Raw genomic sequence first — 11,451 nt, 5'->3', positions numbered from 1 at the left:
TTTTTTTTTTGAGTGGAAAAAATGCCAACATTTTATTGTTTTTATATTTTTTTTCACAAATTGTAATTAAACTGTGGTGAAAAAAAACTGCTTTGAAATAATACTCTTCTTAACCCAGTTTTTTGCTCAAATATAGAGCAATTCTTAATGCGTTTTATGTTTCACAACAAGACAAACATTTTTTTTTCTTTGAGAAACTGCTATGTGCTATAGTAGCCTTGTACTGATAAACTGAGCTGCCTTTGACCAATACAAATAGCTTGATGTATGTATGTCAGCCTGTCTGTTCTGAGCCCATTGATCTAGGGAACTGTACTGTATGTTTTTGTGAGAAAGAATAAAAATGACAAAGTGGTTTATGCATTTGATGATTTAATTACTAGTATTTGCATTTATCCTTTTTACATGCCACTGAATTGTCTCTATATTCTACATGCTTGTCATGTTAGAAATTCTATCATGTTGTTTCTATTAAAAAAAAAATCTGGATTAATTTCTAGTTGAAAGTGTTTGTTTTGGCATTTAATCAAAACTAATATTTTTAAATGGACCCACCTGCAACAGTAACTGGTTTATCTTGCTCAAATAGACTTCTGCTGCCTTTCTGATGCCAGGGTTTGCATCATCTCTGTTTTTTTGTTGTTTTTGTTTTTTTTTTGTTTTTTTTTGTGTGGGGTTTTTTTTTTATGGTTGCAGTATTTGTTCATACATGTCCAATATTTCATCATCAAAACTGACTGTTCTTACTGACTGAACACTCCCACAATGTCATGTATAAAAAGAGTATAAAAAGAGAAATCATTAGTGATAGGTTCAAAAGAGCTTAGCTCAGCAAAGGAACATCTTGGTCTCATTAACTGAGGTAAGAGAGATGCTTTTTGGAGTGATTTCGATTAGAAACGACTGGACTATAATATATCATAGACACATTTCTCCTCCCCACCAGGATTCTTCTGCTTTCCAGAGTGAAAATGGTGCGATATGAAGTGACCGTCTTCACTGCCGACCTGATCGCTGCCACCACTTTTAACAACATCTTTATTAAGCTGGTGGGCACAGATGGGGAGAGCGACCGCACATGGCTGGTGGGCTTTAAGGGGGCTGCGTCCTTCTTCAAAGGAGCAGTAAGTCTGGACTGTCTCCTTCTATGTTTACATTTAGGCTACAGCACGCGGCCTTAACTTTGCCTATATGAGATTATAGATATAGCCTATTTGAGAAGTGTAGTGTTAAAGTAGTCCTGCATTAAATGCCAGCTTAGAGAAGCTGATATAAATCAACTCAGCTACAACTCTACAACCTGTTTTCTGCAAGGAGTTTTGTTTTGTCCCATATGTTTGAATGTTGGTCACATTTTACGCTTTTTTGTCATTTAACACCGCATTAAATGGCCATTATCAGTTGAACATGTATGTTTTATGGTGTAACAAAATTGTGGTTAAGGTCTGGTTGGGTTTAGGCATGAAAACCACTTGGTTAGGTGTTAGGCAGAGATCATGGTTTGGGTTAAAATACCCGGTTTTGTTGCTAGAAAAACGACCGCAAATGTCCCGACGTCTCGCTATAAAAACGGTTTTGTTGGTTGAAATAAGAAGCGGTCGGTGGTCCCGAGGTGGTCTCGAACCGTCCTCCCTGCTGTTTGATGCTTTCCAACTTTCTCAAACTTCTAGCCAACCACTAAACCCCTCTTTATCCTAGTAAGAGAGCCAGTTCATATAGATGTCATCTGAACTACGTCACTTTCCCGGTGCTACGTATTAAACGTATTGAAACGTATAGATTTAACATATCCGTGGTTTGCAGAAACGTACGATGCCAACATTTACTTCTGGCGACTGGGCTGTTTGTCTGTCATTATACATGGAGTAATTGTATGCTAATTATTGAGATGTTACAGTTCAATTATTTGTTATTAAATATGCTTCACCTGTTGTATTTTTTTTCTTTTCAAACCATTTCTGTTATTACTCCAGGTATCTTCTTTTTCTGTGTCCTGCCCTAACTCCATTGGAAAGCTAGTGCTGATAGAAGTAGACAAACAGCGTCTCCCACTATTCCCAGAAGATAGTTGGTTCGCTGCCAAGGTGGAGGTGAAATCCCCGGAGGGAGACATCTACAAGTTTCCCATCTACCGCTGGATCATTGACAGCGAAATTCACCGGTTCAGAGAGGCAACAGGTTTGTGGAAACTTGGCTTGTCTGACATACTGTACACCTTCACTGACCACAGAAGAGATGAAAGAAAGGAAGACAGGCTCTGCAAGCTAGACTATAAGAAGGCTGGAGCAAATTCATGCCAATATACTGTATATGTAAACAATTTTAAACCTTGTACTTTTTTTTTTATTTAAAGCTCTGAGAGTCTTTGAAGACAACCATCATCTTGGCAGGTACAGTCGGCAGCAGGAGCTGAAGCAGCGAGAGGAAGACTATCGGTGAGAGCTCAATTTGCATGTATTGTAGCATAATGCAAGCCCCAAACAAAAATGCATCCAAACCTCATACACCTTTGGTTTTGGTATATTCATGACATATAATGACAAATTAACCATCATACAAATACTTGAGTTTTATTATGCTTGCATTCTCAAAATTTAAACTCTAGATGCACTGGATCCTAGACTGTCCAAATCTCTTCAACACTCTGCTCTTCTCTGTTTTTCCCCAGCTGGGATGCATATGCAGAGGGAATACCCCACAACATAAAGGCAGAAGACCCTCTTTCTCTGCCTTGTGAGGTCCGCTTCTCCTTCACCAAGACTGTAGAGTTTTTTTACACTGCATCGACAGGGTGAGGTCCACAAATTGTGAAAGATACATATATATATATTTTTTTTGTTTAACCTACCTGCCTACCACTCAAAGTGATTTAAAGAAATAGTTTGGCATTTTGAGAAATACACTTATGCGCTGAATTGCAGAAAATTAGATGAGAACATACAGTGGATGCCATTCTCATATCTGTCTGTTAAATAGGAAGCTAAAGCCATTTGTCTTGTGACAGACAGCGTTTGTTTTTATTTTCTAGGCTGGTTGAGCTGAACTTAAAGGGACTGGATGATTGCAAGGAGAACTGGACTGACATTGATGCTATTAACCGAGTGTTCTGCTGCAGAAAGACTGACTTATCAGGTACTGCACTATCATGGTATAACAGAACACTTAATAGTGTATGTATAATAACACACAGTACATTCAACTGTATTCATTGAGACATTCAACTGTATTCCCTTAAGCTACCTAAAATATATTGTGCTACATAAAATATTATGATTGTTTCTATTCTGGAGTCAATTTATGTTGTGCCAGGTGTTAAATTTTTTTATAAAATGTGACAAAGAAGGTATGTATGTATCAAAATTTTTGGATTTTGCAATTTAAACTATGAACAACAAACTATAAACAGCATCCAATAACCAGTATGAAGTTAATCTCTGCTCTCTTTCCAGAGTATGTCCAGCAACATTGGAAGGATGATGCTTTTTTTGGCTACCAGTTTCTAAATGGCGTCAACCCCATCTTGATCCAACGTTGTACAGCTCTGCCTAACAACTTACCTGTCGATCATATCCGCATCACTAATCACCTCCGTGGTCCACATGGCTTGCAAGATGAAATGAAGGTGATTTTTTTTTCTCATTCTCCTGGAATGAGTAAACTGTCTCTACTTGATCTTAATATCAGAAACATGATATGTTAAACTTGGAACTTTGACTTGATTACCAGAGCATAGAATATCTCATCTGATTGACAGGTGATTGACAAGTGAATGGGAAGGTGTGTCTAAACTTTGGACACAAACATATTCACTTTGTATGTAATATCCACATTTGAGTAATTTGTCATCCTCACTAAAATTTAAAACAGAAAGGCAACATATTCCTGTGTGACTACAAGCGTTTGGACGGAGTGAAACCAAACACCATCAATGGCAAGAAGCAGTACTTGATGGCTCCCCTCGTCCTGCTCTACAGAACACCTGAAGATAGTCTGGTGCCGTTAGCTATTCAGGTAAGATTAGCACAAAAATATAGCTAATCTTTTAGCTGTAAATAAGAATATTGATTAAGGTGGCCCTCATTCAAATGTAAGGTGTAGGTTCCATCTGCTGCGACAAGAAACATCCACCTTGGAGAAAGTGTCTTTGAGACTGATATTGGGTCCTTCGCAAGTAGAAGCTGACATGGCTGAATGAAGTAGATGGCAGCTATGACATGAGTTGGTCATTTTCTCTAAACTCAAGGAATTCCTTCTGATGGGAAAGGCTGACAGACTAGCAGTTGAGTCTGATGCAAACACAAGTGTAGTCCATTTTCTTTACATAGACACAAATTACAAATTTGCCTCAAAGGCCTTTACAATCTGTACAACATCCTCAACATCCTTTGACCTTCAATTTGGATTAAGGAAAACAGAAAGAAATCTTAGAAAGACAATTCCTAAAAAAATACTACTGTACTGGTTGTGGATTGCATAATGACTTTATTCATTGAATGAATCACCTTTCTTCTTCTGTAGCTGAAACAGACTCCAGCAGATGACAATCCCATCTTTTATCCTTCTGACTCTGAGCATGACTGGTTGACGGCAAAGATTTTTGTGAGAAGCGCAGATTTCAATTATCATCAACTCAACACTCACCTGCTGCGCACTCACCTGCTGGCTGAAGTTTTTGCAGTGTCACTCCTGCGCAACGTGCCCATGGTGCATCCTCTGTACAAGGTAACAGAATGGGAGAATACTGAACTCACTGTATTTCTTTTATATTTTTCCAACTTGCTGATTTTGGTATCCTGTATGAACCATAATATTTTAGTGTATATTGGCATTGCAAGATTTCTGACTTTGTTGTAAGGCAATACTGTTGCTAACATAGTTCCATCTTTCCCTCAGCTCCTCATCCCTCACACTCGCTACACTCTGCAGATCAACTTCTTGGCTCGACTTCTCCTTATATCTGAGAACGGAGTTTTCACAAAGGTAAGCGAAGACCAACATGCAAAGTAAACCATTACCTAAACAATGTTTTATTCAATATCATGTACAGTATTTGTCTCTAACTATATTACTTACATTTTCAACTGTTCCTCAGTTTGCATCTTCTGGTGGAGAGGGAATGATCACAATCCTGAAGAAGTCACTGTCCTCAGTGACCTACAGCTCCCTCTGTATACCAGACGACATTGCTGAGCGTGGGATGGAGGCTGTGCCCAACTTCTACTACAGGGATGATGGACTCAAGCTGTGGGATATCATCCACAGGTAGAGCATTGTGTTTATTATTTATATGATACAGGTATAAAATAATTGTTGATTTAGTGCCGTGTAGTTATAATGCTATATAAATACTTACACCTTGTGAGACTGCATTTAGAGACCATGAAGTACTCTAAAGTGAAGAAAAAAACATGTTTTGCACAGTGTGTCAGAGATGAGGGTTAGGATTAAGGATGACATGAGAGATTTCAGTTCAGGATTTGCTTTCCTTTTCCACTTCCACTTAACCATACAGTACCAGTCAAAAGTTTGGACACACTTTCTCATTCAAGGGAATGGGAAGGTGTGCCCAAACTTTCGACTAGTACTGTTACTACAGCAATGTCATACAGAAACTAAGCAAACAAATGGATCACATGCTTTCTTTGACTGGAGCAATGGTGATGAGGACAGGATCAGATCAGCTGGCCAGCACAAAGGCTACACATCTGAGTTAATGAGATTGCTCCAGCAGGGAACACCAATCCTCGCAGGAAAGCAACCAGAAAATACAAATGTAGGATTAGAGGGAAATTTTGTTCCACTGAGTTCATCCCATTGGATGGGCCATCCTAGCCTGATATTCAGACTGAATAGCTGTTTTGTTACCAGTCTTTTATTTATATCCACTCTGTGGAGCTAAGCTTTGTTTTGCCACTATTAAACACTAGTGGCTGTATCTAACTGCTCTGACATTATTTATGTTTTACATTGAGGCTGTATTAGCCAATATATGGTAACCTTAGGTTGAAAAATTTACAGAGAATGGCAGTCAACACAGAGGATACAATACATGTTGTCTATGCAAAGATATTTTGATGTTTAGATGAGTAAACATGTATAACAAGTTGTCCTAATAAAGGAAAATAAGAGAGTTTATTTTGGTTCTTTTATGTAACTCAGTTTTCTTGTAAAGGATTTTTATCATCAATCTTCCTGAAAAGCTGAGACGTGTGCAGATTTTTTGGCCATAATTTATTAGTCATATTGAAGTACCTCATTCTCATCTCCTAGAATGTCTCAGTTTCTGTGGGTTTATTTCCTCTTCTTCTTCTTTTAGTTCTTGGAATGTCTCTACTCCTTTCTCTGCTCTTTATCAATGGCTTCTTTGCAGCAATTCTTTTGGTTAGTCCAGCTTAATGCAGTATCCTCTGTGTGTGTTGAAATGTGTAAAATGTAAAATGTTTGTCATCAGTTCTTGTTGTAAAGATGTGTTGATTCAACTTTATAATAATTTTGGAGTTGTGGTGCAGTTGAATTGTATTGTATTGAACTGAGAGGTGTTTCTAAAATTTACAGTAGTCTGCCCTGACTGATGTAAATAGGAAATGCTTTTCAGTATAACAAAACAAATCAAAAACTGATCATGTGTTGCCTTAGTTTTAACATTTCTCGACCCATTAAAAGAAGTGCTGTAGTGTTTTTTCTGTATTTGATTTACTGTTGATTTTCCCTTGAAATATGAAGTGGCTTTGGTGTTAGATTAACAAAGTGTTAAGAGAGAGAGATGACAGTACAGTAGCACTGTAGCCCTGATAGATGGTATCTGTTGAAGATCATAAATTTGCATTATAATCTGTACGGGACAGTATTAGACAGAGAGGGTTTGGGATATCCCTCCATTATTTTAGAGCTTTTAGAGCTTTCAGTTAAAGTTGTATGGTCCACTGCGTCAAATATTGCACTGAGGTCCTATAAAGAATTCTCTGATATCTGCTGCAAAAGGGATGGCCATTAAATGATCCTACAAAAAAGACTGTTTTTCTACTACAGTGCGTATGAAACATGTATAATTGAGAATATATAATACAAAACACATTTCTCATAGGTTTGTGCAGGGAATTCTCAGCTACTACTACAAGAAAGATTGTGAGGTCCAGCAAGACTCCGAACTGCAGACGTGGATTCGGGACATTTTTGAACATGGATTCCTTTCCCAAGCAGGCACAGGTAGGCTTTAAAGAAAAGCTTCATCTTCATGATATATGTTGCTTCATATTCACATGTATATACCATTATATTATCATAATGCACACATAAATCAAACTTTACTTGAATCATCTAACACAGTTTTTTCTTTCTAATTCTCAGGAATCCCTCAACGTTTCTCCACTGTGGATGAGTTGGTCAGGTTTGTCACCATGGTGATTTTCACCTGCTCAGGCCAGCACTCAGCTGTCAACTCTGGACAGGTGAATCATTGTAATTCACTGGCATGATCATTTACAAAATTTAGATTATAGCGCAATGTGTTGATCAGGTTTTGTAGTTTTCTCTGAACTGGAGAGAGATGGATGAATTCTGGCCAAAGAAACATGACATTGGACTTTGAGCCTTAAACATAAAAAACATTCTGTTTTTAAATGTACATTTTGCCATCTGAAAATGTCATCGCTAAAGAGCTTCAATAATACTAAAAATTGTAATGCTACACTGTAAATGATCCATATCCATACTTTATTCATTGCAGTTTGACTACGGTGGCTGGATGCCCAACACTCCCATCACCCTGCAACGTCCTCCACCAACCACAAAAGGGACAACAAGTGAGGCCACGATGCTGCAGACATTACCCAAGGTCGATGCAACAGTTCAGGGAATGGCAACAATGTGGCTGCTCAGCAAGCGGTCCTCTGACTTTGTAAGTGCCCAAATTACATAAATCACATTTTATGTTCAACTTGAGTAAAATAGGTTAATATGTCATTGAGCCAATAGTGTATGTTTTATTAACATTAAAATATTACTGAAAAATATGTTTTAAACATATCATTGATCTCATCAGGTCCATCTTGGTCACTTCCCAGAGGAACATTTCAGAGAGGAGATTCCCTGCAGGCTGATAAAGGATTTTCAAAAAGAGCTTGAAGTTCTAAGTACAGACATCAAAACCAGAAACAAGAATCTTGATGTCCCATACACATACATGGATCCAAAGGAGGTAGAGAATAGTGTGGCCATTTAATATCAGGCAGTTTGACCTCCTCAGCTGTTGATGAAATTCAGTTTCACATTAACAAACGGTGAGGGAGGGAAGAACATCATGCTCTGTTTTGTGCTGGTGTTAAAATGGGAAGAAACTACCCTATGTGATAATCATATGCAGATTTGTGATTTTTTACAGCCTAAATGATTTAAGTGTGGTGAAAAATTACCATTTTAAATCATAATCCACATGTTAAATCCTCTTAGTTTTCCACTGAATATACATTGCAGCTTATTATAAGTTGTATAAATGTAAAAGACAAGATGTAAAGCTGCCAGATTGATGCGTTTCTTACAAAGACATGTATCTTATGCAAAGTGTGAAAAAAGTTGATTTTATTCTTTCTCGTCTCAACACAAGAATGAATGAATCAGTTCTTCTTCTCTGAGTATGTGTAGTTGTAGTTTTGCACTGCTGTGACCAATACAGCTTGATCTGTACGTGAGTCTGTCTGTTCTGCGCCTGCTGTTGTAGAGAACTGTTTTAAACCTGAACGTTTGTGTGTTTATCAATAAAAATGATTTCACAACCAATATTTACATTGTTTTACAGTTTTCATTTATTGTTTTCAGTACCTTGTTTACACGTCACTGATGAAGACACTTTCAGTTAAGCCTTTACAATGAACTTTATGTAGAATAGGAACAAAAAATGAATGAAAAGAATGATGATTGTCAGGGAAGCCTTCTCTTTTACTGGATACCAATTGTATGTATTGTTTTAGCTGTTGATCTGTAAGAAAAATACATATTCAGTGTATGTTTCCTTCAATTCTCTCAACATGAACAGTAGAAACCCTGCTTTGTGTTTTTAAGATGAACCTGCCCCAGGCCACTTTGGGATGTCATAATTAGAAATGCTTGACAGCACCTTACCAATACTTGACAACAATGTTGTGCAAACGTGTGTTTTTGGCCTCTTTGGCCTTCCACTGTCCGCATGCAGAGCAGAGCGGAGAGACTGAGATTTGCAGCTCTATCTGGAGGGTTGGAAGGTTCTCTGTGAAATTTAATTCAAACAAGCCAAGTCAGTAATAAATCTAACTACTGTACTGTATGCTAAAATGGATTCAGTAATCAGCATATCCATTATCGCAACATTAGTCAAAAGTTAAGTTGCTGGCTACAGCCAGCAACAGCTGGCACATGTATCCCTTAATTTGTTTTTCAAGTAACTAAGGTCATCACAAGACATGAAGAGTTGCTGGATCAGCCTGCTGATAGAAAATGAAAAGGTGGGCAAAACTCCAAAAACATAATTATGACAGAATCAGTTGGAGGGAGAGAAATAGAGACTGATGGTGTGAGATGACCCAGTAATTGCCACAATTCCTACTTTTTCTTAATATCTCTCTTAATATTTTCTGTTTGAAAACAAAAATATAGTACAAAACATTTCACTCAGTAATATAACATGCCTTTTATTATGTCCTGTTGTCATTTATCTGCAGAAGAAGTAGTGTTTTCATGTGGGGACCCTCATCCACTACCCGCCCCTGCCACAAACTTCATGCTAACCCAGTGACCACATCTTTAATCGCAGGTATTAACTAAGGGAATCCAAAATAATTAACAAATACAAACAAGTATCAAGAGAATATACATTTTAATAAACTTAGCACAAAAAGTAAGGAAATTTGTGTTTGTTCCTTTTTTGTAACAATGCTTCTAGGCAATAAATCTTATACCGTTGGAAAGCCTGTTTATTTCCCTGTTAAATGGTGCCAATCAGGCACCTGATTGGCAGCACATATAATCATGGGCCCTGCTACAGTGGTCAATAGGTGTCTGCTCCAAGAATTGGCATGCTGTGTTTGATCTGGATAGGGTCCGTGCGATAGGGCAACTTCAAGCTGGTGTTCCGCAAAACCAAGTTGCGGCATTATTTGGAGTGAGCCCTAGAACCATCTCCAAAGTGAAGGCCAAGTTCCATATAACGGGGGATGTCAGAGACAGGCCGCGAAATGGGCGTCCCAAGAAGACGACACCCCAAGAAGACCGTTTCCTCACCCTGTCAGCACTTAGGTACCATAAGCTGTCTTCTACAGATTTGCAGTCAAGGTTTGCAGGACGACGGCTCTCTGCCCAGACAATCTGGAACAGACTGCACGCAGCCAATCTCCAGTCTCATAGGGCTGCCAGGAGGCCTGCCATGACTGCCCTTCACCCTCAGGCCTGTTTGCGCTGGTGTCTGCAACACGTGCACTGGAACCTGAACATGTGGAGGAACGTTATGTTCAGCGATGAGTCCAGATTCTGCCTACGGCAGTTGGATCGTAGGATCAAAGTGTGGAGAAAACGCGGAGAATGCTATGCTGATTGCTGCACCAATAGAGTAACATCTTTTGGTGGAGGCAGTGTGATGGTGTGGGGCGGCATCTCCCTCACTGGAAAAATGAGGCTTGTCATCATTGGAGGCAATCTCAATGCAGAGAGATATTGAGATGAGATTCTGCAACCAGTGGCAATCCCATATCTCCACAGTCTGGGACCGAACTCTATCCTTGAAGATGACAACACTTGCCCCCACAGAGCGGGGTTTATCAGAGACTACCTCCAGAATTTGGGAGTGGAGAGGATGGAATGGCCTGCCAGAAGTCCTGACCTCAACCCCATTGAACACTTGTGGGATCAGCTTGGGCGTGCTGTTCATGCCAGAGTGACCAACACAACCATGTTGGCTGATTTGCTACAAATGCTGGTTGAAGAATGGGATGCCATCCCACAGCAGTGTGTGACCAGGCTGGTGACCAGCATGAGGAGGAGGTTCCAGGCTGTTGTGGCTGTGTATGGTTCTTCCACACGCTACTGGGGCTCCTGTTTGTTAAATGAATAAATTGTTAAATTGCCAATATGTCTTGTTTCTTCAAACTTCAATCATCCAATCCACCAAACACCAAACGAGATTCAATGGCAGAATAAGCTGATCTATCTGTGCTGATTCAGTAATTACTGTACATTGTACTTTACTGTACAGTCTATCTTATGTAGGCGTGTTTATTGCAGTTGCCTCTTACTCTTCAAGTTAGTGTCAGTGGGTGACACACCCTAAATTCAGTATTTTTAAAAGGAGGTTTTGGATTTATTATTTGAGTTTTTTAATGAATTCTGCAAAAACATAAACTTTCAGGTTTAGAGGTTATATATATTACACTAAATTTGCCCCAGGCTTCAGTTGATCGATCAATTTCAGCCTCACGTTAAGGAAAG

General features: G+C 38.8%; 1 protein-coding gene across 1 annotated transcript; it reads left to right on the top strand.

Moving 5' to 3' along the window:
- The first annotated feature begins 693 nt into the window (after positions 1 to 693).
- LOC137179838 (hydroperoxide isomerase ALOXE3-like) lies at positions 694 to 8,777 on the top strand. Its single transcript, XM_067584827.1, has 15 exons — positions 694 to 862; positions 947 to 1,124; positions 1,974 to 2,178; positions 2,354 to 2,435; positions 2,669 to 2,791; positions 3,029 to 3,132; positions 3,450 to 3,622; positions 3,868 to 4,011; positions 4,519 to 4,722; positions 4,894 to 4,980; positions 5,093 to 5,262; positions 7,085 to 7,206; positions 7,348 to 7,448; positions 7,727 to 7,897; positions 8,042 to 8,777. Exons 2-15 carry the CDS (start codon positions 972 to 974, stop codon positions 8,219 to 8,221), a joined length of 2,019 nt encoding a protein of 672 aa, XP_067440928.1. The 5' UTR covers positions 694 to 862; positions 947 to 971; the 3' UTR covers positions 8,222 to 8,777.
- Positions 8,778 to 11,451: the final 2,674 nt, after the last annotated feature.

This window comes from Thunnus thynnus, chromosome 3, assembly GCF_963924715.1.
Source record: "Thunnus thynnus chromosome 3, fThuThy2.1, whole genome shotgun sequence".
Lineage (NCBI taxonomy): Eukaryota > Metazoa > Chordata > Actinopteri > Scombriformes > Scombridae > Thunnus > Thunnus thynnus.
Note: the sequence above shows the minus strand (reverse complement) of the source record. Positions and strands in the feature narration are given on the sequence as shown.